A 23,557-nucleotide genomic window follows, 5' to 3' on the forward strand; every position below is an offset into this window, starting at 1 on the left:
AATGCTTTAGTTTCAGGTCTCAGAAGTGCTGGTAGTCAACCTATTGAAATTGAAACTGGCCTTTTTTTGCATCAGGCACTTTCAGCCTTCAGCTTTTACTGTTTACACTCTCTTACAGCAGATCACTTGAAAGTATGCAACGGCAGCTAAAGAAAACTTTATGGGCAGCATACACCCATTTTTATAACTGTTAACAGTGGTATACCACCAGCATTTTCCTTTTAGGAGGAATATACATAATCATGCTGCAGCTTATAAACAATAAAGCTTTAGTGCTAAAGACTAGACTACCAAAGTATTACACATAGGAGCATGAAGGGACTAGCACCATATATAGTCACTACCAGAGATGTTACCACCACTGGTTTGGTATTCACTCCTTTAAGAGTCTGATCACAATATTCCCATTATCAGATGCTGTAATATTGCATCAGGTACAGTTTTAATTCCTTTAGACATGCAGACTCGAGCATTACTACCCAACTACTGAAAATATGACTGGCAAAGGGGATCCAAAATGCCACCCACTACATGTTGTGTTTGTAAAAGGCATTCCCAGTTCCTCATTGGATTGTTCTCACCTTTCATTCTTGGCATCTTCAGCATTTTCCTAATATTAAGTCCATAACTTACTAAGTTTTGGATGCCAACTTTTCTTTTAAGCCTTTAAAAAGGAGAGATCAGACCACCACAATTACAGACAGAAGCTATACAAAAAAGCCGTTCTAGGCATTTTGTCGGAACACTCAGAGGTCAGCCCTATCTGCATGACCTTTCTTATCTTCCTGTAAGGAAGAACAAAACATTGAGAATACCTAATATTTTAAAAAGTGGAGCCCGTTTTGCTTTAAGGTTTCTTAGCCCATTTTTCCGAGACAGCATAACTGTTTCTAACTGCCTTTCAGAGGACTGAGTTTTGGGTTTTTTTATATTAAATAAAGAAAAACACACTGCTGTGAAAGACCTGCATACAGAACATGTAGTAATTGATAAAAAATATTATTCTGCTATAGGTGCAGAATGTGGGTATTATGCATTCTTAGTGTTTTGTGAAGGAAAAGCATTAACATACTATAAAAAAATGTTTAAGAATTGATGTCTCACTGCTTTTTAAGTTGGTAACTTAACACATGGTAACTGACCAGCAATTGACCTGTGTGCTTTTATGCATCTAAACCAAGAGTTAGCAAGTCAAGCCAGTTTATTGTTGTACACTCACTTGATGTAACTGTTTGTACTTCTAGAGCAAACTACATCAACTAATGAAACATGTTATTTCAGATGTCTTCAACTGAATAAGTAGCCATGAACTTTCTCCAAGGCAATAACCAATGCAAAACTACTTCAACCACTATAAAAACCTAGTAGAAATTACTAACTCAACCTTGCAGTAAATCTTTAATAAAAGCCTTTCTGAAAGCTTTTTTGACCAAATACCATCTAGCTTGTTTCAGGAGCTAAGTCCTATGTAAAAGTTTGAGCCAGCAGTTTAAAAGCAAAGTAGTTTAGAGAAGGCCGTAAGACTTTGGTTGAAGTCTGAATATTTTTAAAACAGGAACATTTTAGCCATTTCATACATACTCACTGAAGCATGTGAAGAATTCAATTCTTTATTTGCAATAATCCATAACTAGTCTATATTTCTATTGAGGAAGGCAGTTTCTCTCTAGAACATTGCTAATAGAACAACAAACTTCAATTCTACTGTGTGAAAGGGCTACAAATACATCAAGCAGACTACAGAGATTTTGATTTACAACTGGCACCTAGGTTACTGGCTCATTTATCAATCACCTAGCACAAAATTTGAAGACTGGGCAATTTAATTATTTAATCAATAAATTTACTTATGGGTATGTCAGATGTATTTCTTTTCAGCCAATGTCCAGGATTTAGTTGGCATGCAGATTTGACCTTTGCAATTTAAAGGACTAAGTGTCTATAGATTTGAGAGCAGTTTTGGTCTGTTGTAGTAAAGCTTATAGCAATGGTCAACTATTCTGCCAGCAGGTGGTGCTCTACAAGATTCTTGGCTCCTTTAATAAGAACAAGACAGAATTCAGTTGAAATGACTTCACTATGCAAACAAAGTACTTTTAACAGAAGAGAAAGCATCCTCCCCTATAATGGGTCGTTTACAGGCAAGCCAATAAATAACACAATGTGAAACTGAGCAATCTGAAAATTTGAACACTTATATGAAAAAGCACATGCTCTAAATGTGTCAGAACGACATATGTTGATGGAGAACAACCTGTACAAAAAACAGACTAACTGTGTCAGCAAGGCAACTGCCCAATTACAAAACAGTGGATGTACAATAAAGTATTTTAACTGACTACATCCACCCGTGGGCATTTCAAAAATTGGTGCATATCTCTTAAGTATTAAATCCAATCTAGTGGGGCAGCAAAAAAGTTGAGACCTTTACTAGAAACACATGTAGAAATCTGAGCAGAAATAACTTGTTCGACTAAAAAAGCCTTTGCTTGAACTGTATGGAATGAACCCTAGGAAAAAAGACATGTAAAGGTCAATGAACACAATGATTTATTTAAAAAATAAAAATGTAAAAACCATTTCTCTCCCCCCTCCCCCTTTACAGCCACGGGAGCAGAGCAGATTTTGTAGAAAAAAATGTGTAGGTATCCAAGTCCTTACAAAGTTAATTCCCCTTTCCCGCCCAACCCCAAATAAACAAAAATTAAAACGGTATCTTATTCCTAGTATAAAAACGACCAATGTCCAAGCAATAAAAAAATAGAGTCCATCAATGACTAACACAAAATCGTTGTGTGTGAGGCCCAGTCCATCTTCGGAAAGAAGTGAAACAGGCAGCAGAGCGACTCCAACAAGAATAATTCGAGAGCAGCTCCGCATCACGGAAGCCTTTTCGTACGGAGGTGCCCCCTTAGGGCGAAGAGTAGGGGAACTATTAAGAACCTGGCCCGGTACAACAGAGGGCATACTCCATGCAGACAAAACCGACACCCCCAGAACAGTAATGGGCATTTCCCGCTTAGAAGGAGCCGCCGTAACCTCCCCCGCCATAACCGCCTCTGTATGGTCCACTGTTACTGCGGGGGCCCCAGCCGCCGCCCCCTCCGCCGCCGCTCTTCATGGGGCCGTAGGAAGACTGGTGCTGGCTGTAGCTGCCGAAGCCGCCGTACCCGTTGCCGTAATCGCCGCCGCCGGCTCCTCCACCGTATGAGCCGCCTCCGTAGGATCCGTAGCCCCCGCCGCCTCCTCCTCCGCCGTAGCCACCATAACTGTTATAGCCGCCGCCGCCTCCTTTGGAGAGCCCGTTGTGGTCCCGGTTGCCTCCGCCTCCCCTTCCTCGCCCCCGTCCGCCCCAGCTCGACCTGGAGGAGCCCCCGCCGCCTCCGCCCTGGATGTCTTCCTTAGGCACGGCCTTCTTGACCTCCACGCGGTGGCCCTGGATGGGATGGAACTTGACCACAGCGGCCTTGTCGGCGGCGTCGTGGTTCTGGAAGTAGACGAAGCCGAAGCCGCGCTTCTTGCCGCTCTGCTTGTTGGAGATGATCTCGGCTTTCTCCACGGGGCCGAACTGGCTGAAGTGCTCCACCAGGTCGTTCTCGCCCAGGTCCCCCTTAAGGCCTCCGACGAAGAGCTTCTTCACCTTCGCATGCGCCCCCGGCCGGGCCGAGTCCTCGCGGGAGACGGCCCGCTTCAGCTCCACGGCGTTGCCGTCCACCGCGTGCGGAGAAGCTGCCATGGCGGCGTCGGCCTCCTCGACCGCCGAGTACGTGACGAAGCCGAAGCATCGGGAGCGCTTGGTCTGCGGGTTCAGCACCACCACGCAGTCAGTCAGGGTCCCGTAGGCCGCGAAGTGCTCCCGCAGCCCGGCCTCCGTCGTCTGCACGTTCAGCCCGCCAATGAACAGCTTACATAGCTGGGAGTTCTCCATGCCGGAGCCGCGGCCCGCCACACGCCGCCTCCTCCTCGCCGCTGCCGCCGGTAGGGGGCAGCTGCAGCCTACCAGTACACCGGCGGGTGCGCTACGAGGTCCGTTCGGAGGGCCACCCGAAGGCCTAGGCTTCCACCGGTAGAGAACGGGGAAAAAAGGGGGTGGGGAAAAGGAAAACGCACAAAATGGCGGCTTCCACTCCTCCTTAGGCGCGCTCGCAGCCGGCGACTGAGGCCCACACACAAAGGAAACGGCGGGTGGCCACGCCCACCTTGGAAGCGCGAGGCACGCCCCCACCCTCCGTTTCCCCTTGTGCCAAATGAGGCAAAGAAGAACCGTCGCCGTCTTTTGCGTCACTTTGTTGAATGACAGCTCTGAGAGCCAATCGGGAGGGGTTCTTTGTTTTGGGGTTTTTTGATTTTTTTTACCACCACAAGGTTTTGCCGGGGAAGGGGGAGCTTTTTAAAAGTAAGCTGCTGAAAAGGCCCGTGAGTGACATCCCAAAGCACCTATCGCGTTCCGATCTGAAGACGGCCTCGTGTCGAAGGGGAAGCAGGGAAGAGAGAGAAGCCGCGCGGTAATACGGCGGCGTTCAAAGCCAACAGCCAATGGGCATTCCCGCTTGCTAGCGCGCGCTCTTTCCCTCTGGGGCCCCTGCCGGTTGGGGGCGGGTAGAGAGCGCAGAACTCGTTTGAAAAGCTGAGCGAGTGCAACCAACGACGCCTCGTTCTCGGCAGCATCGAAGAGGCGAGGTTATAACGGTGCCGTTGAAGCGAATGCATCGGGTACAGGTTTCCACGTGGAAATCTGTACACCATGTTCTTCGTTTCTGACGGCGCTTCTGCTAACTGCTGGCTTATGTGTACGCGTGTCCTCACACGTACACACACCGCGTGTGCGGTGCAAACAGGTTTTGGCTGAAGCTTAAGTTCATAAAGAAGAGCCTGCTAGGTCAGGCCCACCCGGTCCAGCAAACTGTTCTCAACAGTGGCTGAACCAGTTGCCCGTGGGAAACCTGCAGCAAGCAGGATTCGAGCACAAGAGCACTCGCCCCTCCTATTTCCTGCAACAAGCATTAGTGCCTCTCGTCATGGAGACAGCATAGGCACCGTAGCTAGTCATCATGGATAGCCTTCTAATCCCCTATTAAAGCCATTCAAGTTGATGGTCATCACTGCCTCTAACTTCTCCCTAGGAAATAAGAGGAGGAAAGCTGCCTTTGTACTGGAGCGTCTTAATATACTGTAATGCCTAAAGTTAGATGTGTCCAATCTGCCAGAAAACTGCAAAGTGCACAAACACAGCAGTAGGATTAAAACCTATGTGACTGCTCTGGGGATTTCAGAGCACTGAGGATGACAAAAAGCCTGCCTGGGTGTCAGTAAAATTTACATAAACCTAAAGCATCCCTTTACACTGTATTATACCTTGCTGTTTAAAAGGATCCTGGGATGGCATTGATTGATTGGTCGCTTACATCCTCCCAACCAATTCCATCCCTAGAGTTTAGACTCTAGGGCTGAAAGGAAGCCAGAAGCAGTTTTATTTGGTTCCTGGCAGCTTAACTCCCAGTTACAGCTGTTGCAACAGCGAAGCTTGTGCAAAGCTATCTGCAGTCAGCATTCCATGGTAGCATGATGACAGTGTTCATTTGCAGCCTTCAGCTGTTTTGGGGTGGATCTGGAGTGTATTTTTAAAAAACTCCCCTCCCCCATGCCCTGGATTCCCCCACTCTACAGGAATGCAAGGAGAACCTGTCCTCATTTGGGTGCCCAGTGGATCACTAAACACATCCCACTGTATGAGAAGAGTAATGTTTCAGCTCTTTGTCCAAAATGATAAAAATAGCCCATGACAATATAATGCTAATGACTGAACAATTTAGAATCATCAGCAAACTTGGCCACCTCACTGCTGCTCACTCTACCCCTAGATCATTTATGAACAAGTTAAAAAGTACAGGTCTCAATACCGATCCCTGAGGGACACTTTTTACTCTCCATTCAGAGAACTATCCATTTATTCCTATTCTTCTTGCATCCTAACTAATTCCTGATCCACAAGAGGACCACTCTTATTCTTTGACTGCTAAACTTACTTTAGGAGCCTTTGGTGAGTCTTCTACAGTTTGGCACACCTTATGGAAACACCACATCCTGTAAATGCACAAATATTTGAAAAACATTTTCATAAGTTTGTTATAAGAAAATGTTCAGAAGTATATATGGTACTTTGATGTTCATCTCTCACTGATTTACTGGTTAGCTATAGATCTCGTGAAAATATCTTCCTGACTGAGGTTTAGAGTTTGGAAGTTTGAACCATTGAATTATTTTGCCACCTGATTTTATACACACCCCCCCCCTTTAATTGCTGGAGGTTTGGGGGTGGGGGAAAGAAACCTTTAAAAATAAACGTACAGTACGTAGGTTTGCAATTATTCTACCATCTTTTCTTTTTCTTCTTTTCTTTTTTAAAAAAGAGCCTGTCAGACATTTAAAAAAAGCATCACAAATACCATTTTGCAGCCACATGGTGGCAGAGCAGTATAAAATATCAGTATGATCAGTATGCATTCATGAAGATGGATCAAAGATGTAACCAGCTTTTAGTAGTAGAACTGGAACACTTCGCTTTTTTAATTCCCGCTTGTGCCAGGGGTATGTCAGAAAGAATTTCCAACAGTATTCTATGTCACACACATAAATGATTGCAACACAGCTCTGCATCACAACTGGAATCCACCATACAGTCTGGTACTATATTCCCAGCAATACCAGTGTGTTTGCACAGTCTCCAATGAGGCATTTGTGTGACAGTATTTCTCAACAGAAATCGATAAACTGCATGGATAAGTCGCTTGGAGACTATAGGTGACTATTGCTGAATTACAACTTATTACCAAACTGAAAACTATGGAGAGACCTGGTCTGAATAGAGATATTGGACTCTTGTCTCATTACACATGCTAAAGCTATTTTTGGTCATCTGCATACTATCCCTTGCTTTTTCCTGTAGGACTAATTGCAGTCGTTAACAGTCGTCAACAGGTTTACCATACCCATTGAGCCAATCACCCATCTCCTACTACCCTTCTGAGAAATACCCCACCCCACCCTCCCACTATATATAAGGGTCTGGTGACTTCTGCTTCAGTGTATCTGAAGAAGTGTGCATGCACATGAAAGCTTATACCAGAACAGACTTAGTTGGTCTACAAGGTGCCACTGGACATTTTATTTTTATTTTTATTTTGACCTCAGATTCTGCTTATCAGTTCAGGATGGCAAAGTTTCCTACCTCGTTTTCCCAAAATGTCCTGGGGCAGGCACAAGTAAGTACAAGAAAAATGCAGGTACAAAACAGTACATTATAAATACTTCAAAAATGCAGTATCTTCATATTCCTGAGTAAAGTTAGATACACAAAATAACTGATAAATATGCATTTATTTTACCAAAAACAATAAACCCCACATAGTGATTGAATGGAATCTCAAACCAGCCCATGTGTGTGTGTGTGATGCTGCAGGATACCCCAAGGGACTAGGGTCACAGCTATAGGAGATAAGGCTTATCTAAAGTACTCACCAACACAGGCAGGATTTGGATGCAGCACAGTCCAAACAAACCAAGGTTAAGCACAGAGTATCAATCTAAGTCCATACATGAGCCAGAGACAGATATAGGCAACACTCCAAGATCAATATCACTGGGAGTTCAGACAAGGTACACCAAAAGAAAGGCAACTAAGAACCAAATATCGTATGTTGCTTTCAAGACTCAAGAATGAGGTCTTACATACTCTGACCTCCTAAACCACACCTTAAGCACACTGAAGGCACATCAGAGGTTGCTTACTCATGAGCAAGCCCCACCTCGCCCTCACTCACAATTAGACTGACAACTCTGGTTTCGGATCCAAAGCATTTGGTGCCGGCCACCTTCCATCCTGACAACTCCAGGAGTTCATCAGGTTTCAACCCAGAGGACTCCTCAAGGGGATCTTCAACACTGGGTTATGGGAGGGGATTGCCTGCTCTTCAGGGTCCTTGACCTGTGATGTATCTGGTTCATCCTCTGAGGACTCAGTGTCTGGTACTAGGTCAGGGCTAGGCATGACAATGAACATGTTGGCCCATATAGTCTGCCTTCAACCTTCATAAGCATTTAGTCAATGAGCTGTAATTGAGTTGTTTGGATAGTCTTTAAACTCCTTTGAAGAGAAGGCACAAATTGTTGCTGCTGTTGCTGCTGCTGCTCTTCAGGCAATTATCTCAAAACAGAAAATAAATTCATCTTAATCTGAGGTGTAAAAATAATATAATGTAGGAGACAGTCAGATCTGCATTGTTGCGCCATGAGGCAGGAACACTGTCGGCCCTACCATTTGGTCAAGTGAGGCAGTTGCAGGTGCAGGGGCGCAGCAGGAACTCCTACAGCCCCCTCCCCCAGCCGTTCTCCATTGTTGAAGATCAGAGCCTGTCAGGCATCTCCTAAACTAGTCTGCTGCCCTCAGGTAGATTTGAGCGTATGGTCCTGTTGTTAGTGCTAAAGTAATATTCAACTGCCCATCCAGTCAGTTTCTGTACATGAAATGATGAGTAAGAAGGTGACATTTTGTCAGACAGTAAAGTATCTTGTTCTGGGCCTGGCTACTAATGTTGACAGAACTATGGGCAGGGCCTCTCCCACAGATCTTGTCACAAGACGGAAGGTGATAGGAAAGCTGGTCCTTCAGTCACTTGGGCCATAAGCCATATAGGACACATGCCCAATCCTACATTGCAAACAGTGGCTAAGGGGGTCGTGCCTACCTTGATTGTCTACGCTTTGCTTCTTTCCCCACACTACCACCTCCTAGGATATGAGAGCCCAGAGGAAGCAGTAGCAGATACTGAGCTCTGTGCACCTTCTCTTCCTCTTAGAGCTACAGGAGACTAAGATCTAGGGGATCCACCTGCAGTGTAATTCATAAACATTTCTACCAATGACACAGGCCGATTCAAGACATTTTCCTGCCTGAGATGGAACAGTAAAAGAACCCCAGGCAAAGTACATAGCGCACAAAGACTGAGGATTATTGACTTTTCTGTTTTTCTGGGAAATAGTAGGCAGAGGTAACCCTAAGGAACCTCTCATTTAGCAACTGTCTATGCTGAGAGGAGGGTGTCTGGGAAATGACACAAAATGAGGCCTGATCTTATCCAGGCCAAGTCTAAGTGCTAGATAACCATCAGTTGTTCAATTGTTTTAATGGTGGATGGTATGAATAAACTGAACATTAGATAAAAAGAGTCAAGAATAGATTTCTGTTGACAGAAGAAATCTCTAGCTGGCCCCTGAATGTTACTGGAGATAATGGTGTGTTTTTCTGTCCTCTAGAACAAAGTTATTGAATGGGAGGATCAGAGTAAAGGATGAATACCCACACACTTTAGCTAAAATCTCCAACTAAGAAGTTTGGTGTTGAAGAGAAGCCATATTGCATGGTTCAAGTCTGATTAAGTTTTATATTGTTACTGCCTTTAATCTGGGCATTCCATTATCAGTTGTTACATGAAGAGGAAATGGAAAATCAGGACCATACTGCTGAGGTTTCCTGCTTTATGAAAGACAAATTCACCTTTGCTATACTGTCTTTGGGTCTAACACTTGGCATGGATTCTATTTAGCAAGACTTTATCTGCAATATGCTCTTAATTCTTTCTTATCAGATTATAGTGATTATAAAGTTAGCTCCCTAATGAAGCGTGGCTATGGCCCCATTCAGCAATCTATCTGTGTTTACCCAGTGCTAAAGGCTCGTTGGATGTCGCTTTTACTCACCAATTAAAAATGCCAAGGATATTCAAATAACCCAAACATAATTCTGCTATTCATTAACCTTTTTTGCAAACAGACTTAATATGGGGGGGGGGGTATTTTAGTGCTATTTTTGTTAGTAGTCCCATAAATGCTAAGAATTGCATATCAAGATTAATTACTTATTTAAACAACCATAAGGTCCTGGTCTAACTATATTGACTGGTAGCCAAGTTACTCCTTTGGAAAACTGAATATAGGTGACAACCATCACTGATCAGCAAATATTCACAGGACAATAAGAATGTAAGAAAGAGCCCTTCTGGACCAACCCAAACGACCCATCTAGCACAACATCCTGTTTTCACAGTGACCTGATCAAGGATACAGCCCAACAACAGCACTACCACCCACAAAAACTGGTGATCTTTATATATATAAATTATTCCCCAGATGCAGTTTTGGGTTGCAGGTAAGTTCCAAAGCTGAAGGCTACTTCCCCCAATGCCATATTCATTCTTAAATAAAGAATGAGATGCTGCTGAATATAAGAGGCAGGGGCAAAACATTTAATCCCATCTCTGTAGACTATGCAATGTAGAAGTCCACTCATGTACCCTTTCCCTAACCCTTCCTAGCTTTTTAGTACCATCTGTACCCTATGGTTGGAGAGGAAGTGATAAGTACAGTGGTACCTCGGGTTACAGACGCTTCAGGTTACAGACGCTTCAGATTACAGACTCCGCTAACCCAGAAATAGTACCTCGGGTTAAGAACTTTGTTTCAGGATGAGAACAGAAATCTTGCAGCGGCAGCGGGAGGCTCCATTAGCTAAAGTGGTACCTCAGGTTAAGAACAGTTTCAGGTTAAGAACGGACCTCCAGAACGAATTAAGTTCTTAACCTGAGGTACCACTGTACCTCACACATGTCTAAAGGGGGAAAGGACACAACTATGCTTCCTTTCATTATGTCCATGATGAGAGGTATACATTAAAATATTTAACATTGTATAGCGGCACCCTCTACTCATAGGGCCATTAGGTGTGGTAAACATAAAATAAATGAGGAATCCTATTTTGGTGTCAGTCCCTACTATATGTAATATGCATAATACATATGTGTAATAAATATGACTAGCTTCCCATTTCAAACTGTACAATTTTAATAACATCAATAAGATCTAATATCACAACTAATGCAATAACTGAGCTGTGCAATCTCAGCCTGTCCATGAACTCAATCTACTCTTGCCCCTCCCCCGTACCTTCAATACCCAAATAGTGATGTTTACTGACATTACAGGGTTGTTGTAGAATTACCGAGAGTTGTTTGTGAAGCAATCTTGCTATACTGTATATGTCCTAAGTTTTATTAGCTTGTCTCTTGAATATTAGTGTCTGTGATTCTAGACATTCTAGACAGCAAAACAGTCACTGCATATATACCACACTGCTCAAAAAACAGTGGCAAAAATTCCAGTTAATTTGAACAGTTTACACATAACAATAAAAAGCTTAGAGTGGAAAAACAACCATGGTTTTAATTGTGCACCACCAATGTCTCAGAAGAATAAAAGCCCAATCTCTCATCAACACAGTATATTGTATATTCCCCATATTTTAACACTGCCACATTTTACAATGGACCAATAAGCCAAATGTAAATATTTACACATGTGAAATCCAGCATGGATTTTTTTTTTAAGTAAGCAAACATTCTGTGGAATAGATAACTGCAAATCAGGTTGCAAGATAATGCCTGAAAAAAACATTAATAGAAAAAGTGGTCCCCATGACTACTGGCCTCTCCTACTCGCTGCCTCCTTATTGGTTTCTCTCTAGAGCTTGCCTTACTTCTTAGTTTCTCTCTCAGAGCAGTGGCTCTTGACTGTGGTGATTTCAGTTCTCGGAAAAGCTCAGAGCATCAGTTTGCTTCAGAAGACCGTGAACCAAAGGGGCTTTGCCTTTGATTGTAGTTAAAAGGGTCAAAATACCTCTGATTCCTTTCCAAGCAAAATGTATGTCGGCTGATTTTGTCAATATTTAATATGAAAAGGGAAAGAAGACTGGTCAAAGCAAGGGAGAGGAAGTGTTGTGTGGATTTTCCAAAAGGTAAGAAGTTGGGGCATTCATAAGACTTTGTTATTTTTTCTCTTTTACTTGCCTTGTGGCCAGGATCCAACCCTCCTGTGCGTGAGTGGCTGCTGCTGGGAAGGCGAGGTGAAAAAGTCCCGATACACAAGTGGGGCTTTATGTTCAGCACCATTTTGGATCCTTGTAATTGATCCCAGTCTTATACAGATGTGTAGTTTGAAGTACCTTCCCTCCCCGCTCCGATGTCTAGAATTTAAGATTTCATATTATTTCATTTGAAATCTTACATTGGTCATTTTGGGGAGGTGATATCTGATCCTAAATAATTAAGAGTTCAACTTTAGAAAGCAATTGTGCATGAGAATGAGAATGAATTGATTACCCGAATTTTATGTTCATGTGATGTAATAACTATATTTTAACAGCTGCTTGAATTAAAGCTGGGTGGCAAATAACTTTTTCTCTTGTATCAAAATAAAAAACATTGTCCATGTGAATCTTTATGGAAAGGAATCATTCATTAATGCTATATTTATGAGGAATACTCTGTGTATTCCACATACAGAATACAGTACTTGACAGTAGATACCGCAGTATGTAATCATCCTTGGTATGAACATAGAATGTTGGTTTCTATCATCAGTTTTCATAAAACTAAAATGGAAATAATAATACTGATTGCATAATGCATTGTGTGAAGAGAGACTAGAGATTGAAAAAGGGCTTCTCTGCTCCCTACATTGTTTGGATCAGGTATCTTCAACCTTTTCAGTCGCAGGAGCCACTTCTAACCCAAACATGCATCTGGGGACCTGTTTCTTAATCTTTTATTATATAGTAAAAGTGGTAGTGCTTCTGTTGCAACCATTCTTGGATCAGGCTGCAACCCACAAGACCCTTTGCACATCCCTGATACAGTTTTGCACCTTAGTTTTCAGCACACAGGTCGTCAGAAAATTCTGCTGCTTTTGGTTTTTCACTCTCAATGCCTTCTTCTACTGAGTTCTGTGGTTCCGGGACTGCATACTTGGGAAACTGCTTATTCCCGAGGAATCTTGGTAAAGTTCCATTCTAGCATTACTTTGAAGTAAATAAATAGTTTCAGTATTGTAGCTCCTGGCCACACTCCTACAATGTGGGTTGGGAACATATAAGGTGCTATACTCCACCTCTCTCCATCTCACACACACACACACACACACACACACACACACACACACACAGTCTCTCACTAACACATACATTTTTATTTTTCAGAATTCCTATTATATACCAAAAAGTAATAAAATGATATATATGCAAGGTAAAAAAAAAAAAAAGAAAGTCAGAAGCTAGAAACAGAGCATGTAAAGATAATTTTTAATAATTAAAGTAACAACAACTGATATGATGGAAGCAGCATTGTAAAGAAATTTTAATTTCATGACTTCTGGTATAATGAATAAAAGTAATAAAGGAAAACCAGATATCACAATTTTATTATTGAGAAAGTATTTCTATTTCCATTTTGTTACGTTTGCTGGGCTTTGTAGATACCTCTCCCCAACAAAAGTCACTGTCTGTTTAATATGTGAATTTTCTTGCATGTCATAAATCTGAATGTGCTTGGTAACACTGAAACTTAGGTACAAAATACCAGCTTAAAACACAGACTGGCCTTTCCCCCCCTTCTTAATTCAGATTTAAGCTGGTTTGAAAACACATCAAAAAGCAGTATTTCATAAGAAACAACATGATATATAGGGATTGTAGCTAATATCGTGTGTATGCCACTTCCCAAGCTAGTACTGTAGCGGATTCCAAGCTAGCACACTGGATGCAGAGTAAATAGGACTGTGTACACAGCCTCAGCTAAAAACAAAGCACCCACCTGCAGAAAGTCTTTGGTTTAACACCTGGCAGCTGATAACTTGGTTTACAGTACAGCAGCTGCACCTCTGCATTCACGCAGTGGAGGAGATCCTGGTTTCATCCCTCCCCTTTTACCCCCTAACTATCCACGGTTTATGTGTTAACAGTGTTATCCACCTTTTAAGAGTTCTTTTGTGCCGTATATTCCAACCCTAAAGTCAAAGATTATTGCACTCCAGCTCTGCCTAATTGTGCTCACCCACACTTTTAAGAGAAAAGTGCTATGAAGAAAAATCCTAGAAGCAGTACAGCCATTAAAAAGTACTGAGGCACATCTGACTAAATGGAATTTACTCCATGAAAGCTTATGTGACCATAAAAAAAACACATTACAGATAAGAATGACTGTCTGTGTAATTTGTGTTTCCTCTTAAATTTATACAGCTTGCAGCTTCCTCATCTCGGCTTTACCTTGTAACAGCAGGATACTCATTGACAGAGGCAAAGACTCATTGATCCTGGCTTACATTTCAGTGTCACTTCATTAATGGACCACGGTGAGTTATATTTTGGCAATTCAGAGGAAATGCCGGTGTATCAAGGCTCTGGAGACTCTGAAAAGTTTTGCTTTAACAGTGAAAGATGGGCAAATGAGAATTTATTGGGCTACATTCCTCCTTAGGTTTGGTAGCACAAACTCACATTGTGAAGAAACGTGCTGAAGCCTAAATCCAAAACAATGAGCCAACACACTGAGCTGAGTTTTTGCCTGAATATACGTGGGGCTTCTGGAGGGAGAAGAGAAATCTCTAGACCACACTTTTCCCATATATTTTCCTGGGCTAGCCAGGTGTTATCTGCCTACATATTGCACTTGCAGGCCTCCAACATCCTCTGTACTTAGATGCTGACCCCTTTGTCCATCCACTCTCACTTCTGAAACTCAACTTTAAAACTGATAATTTGATAGGTGTCTTTATGTGTCCATACTAACTACCTGGAGAAACACTCTCTCCCATGCACCTCTCATCCCTGATCTGGTGAGGCCAGCTGTAATTGATAAAGTATTGTTGTATCAATATGGCTCGATATTGAATTATGGTTTTAATGCTTTTATTGAATCTTATGGTTTAAATGTGCATGTCGTAAACCACCCTGAGATCTTAATTGACAAAGGGCAGTTAGTAGGTAAATAATGCCAATGAACTCACTAGCCACATTAAGCATCACATCATTCATCTACAGCAGTGTTTCCCAACCGGTGTTCCGCGGCACACTAGTGTGCCGCGAGACGTTGCCTGGTGTGCCGCGAGATGTTGCCTGGAGGGAGGCGGGCGAGTCGGGCGGCGAGAGGCGGGGCGGCGGCGGCGAGGAGAGGCCGCCCAGCGCGGGGCTCTCGCCGTCTGCCTGCCTGGCTGCCTGCGTGGCGCTGACGTCACGGGGCTGTAACGTGCCCCACATAGGCACACGCGGGGCGGCGAGCGAGCTCCCTCCCACATCCCATCGCCGCTCGCTTCGGCCGGCCTACTGGGCTGTCGCAGGTGGAAGGCCTGCGCATGCGCGAGGTTTTCGCGCCTTCGGGATTCCCTTCACACCTTCCTCCTCCCGGGTCCTTGAGAGCGCGGGAAGCGGCAGCGCGAGACCGGCGTTGAGCCTGGTAGGTATTGCGCTTGCCAAGGCAGTCATTTGGGAAATGAAAACTTGCAAAGCAAGCAACCAGTTCAATCTGAAGTACGTGTATGCTTAATATCCTGTATCTGAAACCTGTTCTGCCCCCTCCCCCACACTTGGTGCCATTTTCATCTACACATGCAGCAGAGTAAGTTGACCCAGAATAGTACCAATTCAGATGGCAGGTGGGAGAATGACAGTGCTGAATGCTTTCCCATGTAGAACAGTCCCTGCAAATAAAAACCTAGCATATTTGGAAGAGGGATGCTAGCCTAACCATTACTATTTTTTTATTTTTTTTTACATAAGTAAAAAGTGACCTTTCCCCATCTGGCATGGTGGTGTGCCTCGAGATTTTTTTCATGAAACAAGTGTGCCTTTGCCCAAAAAAGGTTGGGAAACACTGATCTACAGGACCTTTTTAGGATTTAGCACTTGGAGGTGCAAGACAGCATATGAATATGAAACCCCTTTGCAAAATGTCAGGGTGAAACTGGATTTTTATTTTTATTTTGGATTTAAAGAACAAGAGTTAGAATTTTGCACTCTAAATGATCTGAATAGAAAAACAATTATATGGGTTAAACAAATAAGCATCAAAGATCTTCATTTGTGTACTTTATTCTGATCGGTGTGTGTGTGCGCGTGTGTAGAATACGGATATTGCTGTTAGGCACTGAGACAACAGGGAGGCAGCAGTATGGCACTGAGTTGCAATCCTAAACATACATACTAGAAAGTAGGTCACATTGATTCTTAACGCACTTACTTCTAGTAAACATGCTTAGAATTGGACTGTTGAGATCTGATTCAGCCGTTCCAGCACATATGCAGGGATGATTATCCCTTCAATGTCAGGAACACTCCCATACACACACACGCGCGCGCACACACACACACACGCACGCACGCACACACACACACACACACACACACACACCTGTTGCCTGTGCAAAACTGTCAACAACAGTAAAGTAAATCCGGTGTATCAGCTCACAAGGAGCTCAGTGTATGAACTGGAACTAAACACCGCTTTATCTAGGGCAACTGATAGGATGTAAAGGTAAAGGTAAAGGTACCCCTGCCCGTACGGGCCAGTCTTGCCAGACTCTAGGGTTGTGCGCTCATCTCACTCTATAGGCCGGGAGCCGGTGCTGTCCGCAGACACTTCCGGGTCACGTGGCCAGCATGACATCGCTGCTCTGGCGAGCCAGAGCCACACACGGAAACACCGTTTACCTTCCCGCTAGTAAGCGGTCCCTATTTATCTACTTGCACCCGGGGGTGCTTTCGAACTGCTAGGTTGGCAGGCGCTGGGACCGAATGACAGGAGCGCACCCCGCCGCAGGGATTCGAACCGCCGACCTTTCGATCAGCAAGTCCTAGGTGCTGAGGCTTTAACCCACAGCGCCACCTGCGTCCCCGATAGGATGTAGGTTCAGTCTTTAAGTCTATGAGCTTAAAGATAGCAGTGTCATTTTTCAAAATCCAAGTTTGCAGTTTGGGAGAAAAACAAGAAATTATGCCCCCAAAAGGTTAATCTCAACAGTGTGTAGTTGAGTGCATGTCCACTCCCAACACATGTATGTTCAAAATTCATCCAGGGTCATATATCACCAGGAAATAGTTCTCAAAGGGTTTGTTTTTCTTGAAGTATTCCTGCTGCTGAGACACTCCAAAAAAGCAATTAAATGAAGCAAAGGACATTGGAAAAGAGTGTGTGTGGTGGTGGGGACTTTCCATCTAAATTATGTTTGTGATTTCAGGGGTGTTTCATGAAGGATAAAACAAAAACATTCAAGAGCCTGGCATGGATCCGTCTGCTGCAAACAGCAGTAAGTTGCAGCTTTCACACTTTGAATCCTGCTTGCCGTCTATTCCTGCAATCTTCTTGCTCATCACAGCTTACGCTGTAGTCATGCTGGTGGGGCTCCTTGGCAACCTTTGCCTAATTATTATCATCAGGAAACAGAAAGAAAGCCAGAATGTCACCAACATTTTGATCGCCAACCTCTCCCTATCTGACATCTTCGTTTGTGTCATGTGCATCCCTTTCACTGTTGCGTACACTTTGATGGATTACTGGGTGTTTGGAGAAGCCATGTGTAAAATATCTAATTTTGTACAAAGTATGTCTGTCACTGCCTCTACATTCTCACTTGTGTTAATTGCTGTCGAGAGGTATCAGTTAATAGTAAACCCGCGAGGTTGGAAGCCTAGAATTTCACATGCATTTTGGGGAATTATCTTCATTTGGGCCTTTTCTATAGTACTGTCAACTCCTTTTTTTTTATTCCACCAAGTCACCGATGAGCCCTTTAGAAACCTTTCTTCCCACAGTGATATTTATATGAACAAAGTTGTCTGTGTTGAGGTATGGCCATCCCTTGAGGAGAGGCGTAGCTTTACCACAACAATGTTAGTTTTCCAGTACTTCTTACCACTAGTTTTTATTTTCATCTGTTACATGAAGATATTTGTGTGCCTTCAGAAGAGGAAAGGTAAAGTGGATAAGATAAGGGAGAATGAGGTCAGACTAAATGAGAGTAAAAGGATTAATATTATGTTGATTTCAATTGTTGCAACCTTTGGGGCATGTTGGTTACCGCTGTACATATTTAACATTGTGTTTGACTGGAACCACGAGGCCCTGATCAACTGCCACCATAATGTGGTCTTTACTTTGTGTCACTTGGTAGCCATGATTTCGACGTGTGTCAATCCAATCTTCTATGGATTCCTCAACAAGAATTTTCAGAAAGATTTGGCTAGTCTGCTTCACAATTTCAAATGCTATGAATCTCAAGGGTTGTTTGAGAACATCGCCCTTTCAACTCTGAACACCGATGTGTCAAAGGGATCCTTTAAGCTGAACAACATGCCTTCGAATATCTGAAATGGGCAACCTTTGAATCATTTACATGTCTTTGTCATGAATTACTGTACTGCCAAGTTACTCTTATATGGAAGTGTGGCCTTCTAGCTCTTGTCAGCAAAGTCCTGTTCTCAAAGTGAAATCAAAAGCCTACCTGAATATTAATGTATCATTCAAATGAATAAAACAAATTGGATTAATAATATTTATTAACACCCCCATATTTATTAAAGACCTTTACAGGAGCTTCCAATGTTGCAGTGCTAGAAAACTGGAAGTGTGGGAAGGAAAATCTGGAAAAGGAGGTACCGTTTGGATTGGAAGATGATGCAATATCCTGTGTGGGCTGTACCACCTGCGTTTTCCTCATGGTTCTCCTGGTCTGCCTGAATCAGTACTTCTGACAAAGGCCCCTTGACTACCTTAACATAATACCAATAATTAATATCTTAAGCAACTGACTCTTATTGTCTGAACTCACAAGATAATCGCCTTCTAAGAATTCCTTATGTGAAGCCATTTCCCTTTCTTTTCCCTTACTGTGCCCCCCCCCCCACTCTGTTCTCAAATCTGCTCTGGAAGGTGGAGGGAACCTAGAACAGATTTAGGGAGTGCGTGGGGGAGGTGGGGACGGGAATCCCATTGCACAGCAGAAACCATACTGCTCACTATGCACATTCAACTACTATGTTGAATACAACCCATCATCTGTCCACTGATGCACTAGGTAATATGTCATTCTGACAGGTGCTGGATTGTATGAAACTCAATAACTGTGCATGCAGGACAACTTCTGTGAGTGCAATGGAACTTGCTCTCTACCCCCCAACACACTCCCTTTCCCAAATCTGCTATGGCTTCCCCCCCAACGCTCTGAGTCCCATCAGTGGGAGCCCAGCACAAGGATCTATAGCTGGGATAGCTTTGTCAGTTTGAGCACCACCTTGGGCAAAGGATTCCTACATTGCAGGGGGGTTGGACTAGATGCCCCTTGTGGTCCCATCCAACTCTACAATTCTGTTATTCTATGCTTCTCCCCACTCTCCCTCATCACATGATGGATTAAAACCCCTGAATAATGCTTGCATATGGTAGAAATTGCCTGCCCACCTAGCAGTTTGAAAGCACATCAAAGTGCAAGCAGATAAATAGGTACTTCCAGCGGGAAGGTAAACGGCGTTTCCGTGCGCTGCTCTGGTTTCGCCAGAAGCAGCTTAGTCATGCTGGCCACATGACCCGGAAAAACTGTCTGCAGACAAACGTCAGCTCCCTCGGCCAGTAAAGCGAGATGAGCGCCACAACCCCAGAGTTGTTCGCAACTGGACTTAGCTGTCAGGGGTTTACCTTTATGGTAGAAATGTTTGAATACGTATCCTCAATCCTGAAATGCAATGAATATGTGTTCTGACCACTTCCACCACACTTTGCAATGTATGTCTGCCTCTAGTCTGACCACTATTGTTGAAAACAATGTAAGGAATGATCAGGGTTCTTTTCTTTTCAATTAAGGTAATTCTGTTATTTCATTCATAGACATGGTTGTTGTATTTTTCTATGCTGCTTCCTATGTCCTGAATAGCAGCCTGACATGCAAAATTAAAGAAGATAAAGAGATGGGGGGATTTTACATCCTAAATGTCTGCATGTCAAGATTTTACATCCTAAATGTCTGCATGTCATTCAGGATACAGGGAAAGGATGATGACCTGAAATCCTATTGACAGAACTGTTGCCCTATTGATATAACTCAATAGCATATCACTGATTTCTCTGGCATTTGCTTTCAAATAAGTACACCTAGGATTGCAGACTGGGAGAATTTATGTTATGTTTCATCCTATAATAAAATACAGGAACTTGTAAGAGAAGTTCATTTTCCTGCAACACTTCATCGTTTTTAATGTAAAAAGCCTACCTGTGCTGCCCTCGGGCAGGGTGTAAAACTGCACCAATATCTTTCATCTGCAGCTGAATTGCTGTATCTTTGAATGCCCACATTCTTTTCTAAAAAGGAATACATGCTTTTCCACCTTTGTTTGAAAACATGAATGTGACAGAAACGTTTCCAAAACAGCCATTAGTTTAAGACAGATAGATTGGAGCCAGCCACAAGAAGCTATCCTGTTTACAAGGCAAAGACAGGTTTGAACTGCTTAAAAGATCATGAATCCAATGGAACTCTGAAGAGAGAAATCCAGTTAAAGTGAAACCATACAGAACATTTCAGACTAATACAGAGTGAAAAAAGAATCTAATAACATGAACACTTGATACCTGAGTGCAAACTATATTTCTATGAAAAGCAGCTGCCTCATCTAACCTCTGTGTGACTTCAGACTGGTTTTATTGACAAATAATGGTACAGTAATCGTATCTGTGGTAATGTACATTTGACTGGAACTGTTTAGATGTCATTTCTATTTATGATTCTCACAACATGTTTCAACTGTGGGGAACTGTTGGTATTTACATCTATTTTTTTGTATACCAAATGTTGTACAACTTTATATTAGTCTTGTGGTTTCGAGTGCTAAATTTTGTATGCCACTGTGAGCCATATAAATATTCACTCTGAAATATATCAATTATATCAAAATAACATAAAGATTGCCTTGCTAAGGATGTTCAAAGATTCATAAATGCCAGGACTATGACCAGGCTCCAAAGAAGTAACTGCGCTACTCTTTAGGGCTCCAAGTAAGCTTCCCACTGCAGGCCTAAGCATGTTTACTCAAATCAGCTGATGGAATGAAAGCCGTATATCTCACCTGGGAGGTTCAACATGAAATGAGGGAAAGGCACAGGAGGAAGCAAGACTGGCTGGCATTCAGCCTTAAATATATTTACTTGCAAATCAGTTGACAAGTTTGTGTGCTTAAGGTCACAGCCCGAAGACCAAAGAGTGTATAGTTATAATTATAGCTGTCCATTATTTACCAGTAATATTTACTAAGTGAGAGATAGAGCAGGGTTGGGGAAACTGTGGCCCTCCATAAACTATACTTGTTGCATCAGTCCCACTCAACATGGCCAGTGGTCAAGGACGATGAGGGTTGTCATCCGACACTTTCAAGATAGCAACAGGTTCCCTATACCTGTGCTAGAAATGTGGAAACAGAGCTGACCGTCTCTTTAAGACCCACTCACACTCCCATTTATCCTGTGATTTCAAGTCACAGGTCTGAGAGGATTGGTTTTTTTGGTCCCACTGCTTTCCCTGGGAAAATCTGCTGTTTACTGCTGAACTGGGAAAACGTTAATCCGCAGAAAACTTAGAGATGGAATTTTAACCCCTTTCAGACCTGTGACTTGAAATCATAGGACAAAGTGTGGACGGGCCCCTGGTTTCAGGGCCCTTTTAATTTGGGAGGTGTTAAAGCCTGGAAGTGAAAAGAAGGAGTATATCCATTGTAGCACCTTTGGATATATTAGAAAGATTTTTAATATCTATCTCCTGCAAGTTTTGCTTGCTTTTGTTCAGTACAACTTTAATGGATAGGATTGCTTATGACTATCAGTGGTCGTTAGTTATGTAATGAGCACATATGATAGCAGCATTACTAATGTGTATTTTCATTGTGTTAGCTTGCTGCTGTGTTATTGACAGAAGGTAAAAGCAGAGTGAAAAAAATGTCTGCCTATTGCGCAAATGCATTATATGCTCCTGCTCTGGGAAGCTCATTGTTAAACATTTCAAATTACATTAAGTCCAAATAAATTTCCAAGTTTCAAATCCTGCCTCTCCAGCTGACTGTGTGTTTTACTCCTGACTTGCAGAAACTCGGAAGTTTCGCTTGTGGCCACAGAGGATCCTGCTCCATTGCTATCACACATTCTAAATGAGACTCGCACTGTTTTCAGGTGGGATTCGATCACACATTAGCAAATTCAGATCGCACAATTGAAGCTGATATGGTGCTGTTGCATAACAAATCCACTTCTCTGCAAAACGGGACTGTTTTCATCTTAAGAAACGTGTGGGGAAATGCACTGGAAAATGTGGGGTAACATTTGCCTGTTGCAATGTCATTTAACCTCCCTATGAACAAATCCAGATGGGTGCTCAATAACCAGGTCCTCTGGAAGCAATGTGAGTTAAACCAAGAGTGCCTTCTTAACAACCAAGCTTGTACCACTCACACAGTCTTTCTCAATGCCTTCTGCTATTATTCATCCATTTATTTATTTCATAAAATTTATACACTGCTTGATTGTAAAACACCTCAAGGAGGTTTACAAGAAAATAAAACAATAAAATCAAGAAGAATTTACAACCCAGATTACAATTATCTCAACTTTCTAAGCCTCTGGGTAAAGGTAAAGGGACCCCTGATCTTAGGTCCAGTCGCGAACGACTCTGGGGTTGCAGCTCTCATCTCACTTTATTGGCTGAGGGAGCCAGAATCCAGCTTCTGGGTCATGTGGCCAGCATGACTAAGCCGCTTCTGGTGAACCAGAGCAGTGCATGAAAACACCATTTACCTTCCCGCCGGAGCAGTACCTATTTATCTACTTGCACTTTGACGTGCTTTCAACTGCTAGGTGGGAAGGAGCTGGGACCGAACAACGGGAGCTCACCCCATTGCGGGGATTCGAACTGCCGACCTTCTGATCGGCAAGCCCTAGGCTCTGTGGTTTAGACCACAGCGCCATCTGCGTCCCTAAGCCTCTGGGTAGGTTTGTCTAAACAATAAAGTTTTTAGCAGGCTCTAAAAAGAGTGCAGGGGGACGCGGGTGGCGCTGTGGGTAAAACCTCAGTGCCTAGGACTTGCCGATCGTACGGTCGGCGGTTCAAATCCCCGCGGCGGGGTGAGCTCCCGTCGTTCGGTCCCAGCTCCTGCCCACCTAGCAGTTCGAAAGCACACTTAAGTGCAAGTAGATAAATAGGGACCGCTTTATAGCGGGAAGGTAAACGGCGTTTCCGTGTGCTGCGCTGGTGCTGGCTCGCCAGCTGCAGCTTCGTCACGCTGGCAACATGACCCGGAAGTGTCTTCGGACTGCGCCGGCTCACGGCCTCTAGAGCGAGATGATCACGCAACCCCAGAGTCAGACACGACTGGCCCGTACGGGCAGGGGTACCTTTACCTTTACCTTAAAAAGAGTGCAGTGAAGGCACCAAGGCATTAACACCTTGAAATGCAGTGAGGTGCCCCTCACCCCGCTGCCTTTCAAGTTGTATTTCCACATGGCTGTGTACACCAGAGAGGGGGCAGAAATGTCTTCAAACATTAAGGCTACAATCCTAAACACTAACTAGAGAGTAAGAGCCATTGAACTCAGTTAAACTGGCTTCATTCTGAGCATACAAACATTTGTTCATTCTGTTAGGCAGC

General features: G+C 43.3%; 2 protein-coding genes across 4 annotated transcripts; one reads left to right on the forward strand and one right to left on the reverse strand.

The window, feature by feature from the left end:
- Nucleotides 1-1,596: 1,596 nt before the first annotated feature.
- Nucleotides 1,597-4,238, reverse strand: HNRNPA0 (heterogeneous nuclear ribonucleoprotein A0). The gene has a single exon (XM_028718109.2). It carries the CDS (start codon nucleotides 3,926-3,928, stop codon nucleotides 3,020-3,022), a length of 909 nt encoding a protein of 302 aa, XP_028573942.2. The 5' UTR covers nucleotides 3,929-4,238; the 3' UTR covers nucleotides 1,597-3,019.
- Nucleotides 4,239-7,230: 2,992 nt separating this feature from the next.
- LOC114591299 (neuropeptide Y receptor type 6-like) lies at nucleotides 7,231-21,957 on the forward strand. Of its 3 annotated transcripts, XM_028718112.2 has the most exons (4): nucleotides 7,231-8,446; nucleotides 11,790-11,845; nucleotides 14,123-14,235; nucleotides 17,116-21,957. In XM_028718112.2, the coding sequence occupies exon 4, from the start codon at nucleotides 17,160-17,162 to the stop codon at nucleotides 18,243-18,245; it is 1,086 nt and encodes a 361-aa protein (XP_028573945.2). In that variant the 5' UTR covers nucleotides 7,231-8,446; nucleotides 11,790-11,845; nucleotides 14,123-14,235; nucleotides 17,116-17,159; the 3' UTR covers nucleotides 18,246-21,957. The 3 variants fall into 3 exon arrangements, with proteins under 3 accessions (XP_028573945.2, XP_028573947.2, XP_028573943.2); XM_028718114.2 differs by lacking the exon at nucleotides 11,790-11,845; XM_028718110.2 differs by lacking the exon at nucleotides 7,231-8,446 and having other exon boundaries at nucleotides 8,455-11,845.
- The last annotated feature ends 1,600 nt before the right edge of the window (nucleotides 21,958-23,557 follow it).

Source organism: Podarcis muralis, chromosome 2 (assembly GCF_964188315.1).
Source record: "Podarcis muralis chromosome 2, rPodMur119.hap1.1, whole genome shotgun sequence".
Classification (NCBI taxonomy): Eukaryota; Metazoa; Chordata; class Lepidosauria; order Squamata; family Lacertidae; genus Podarcis; species Podarcis muralis.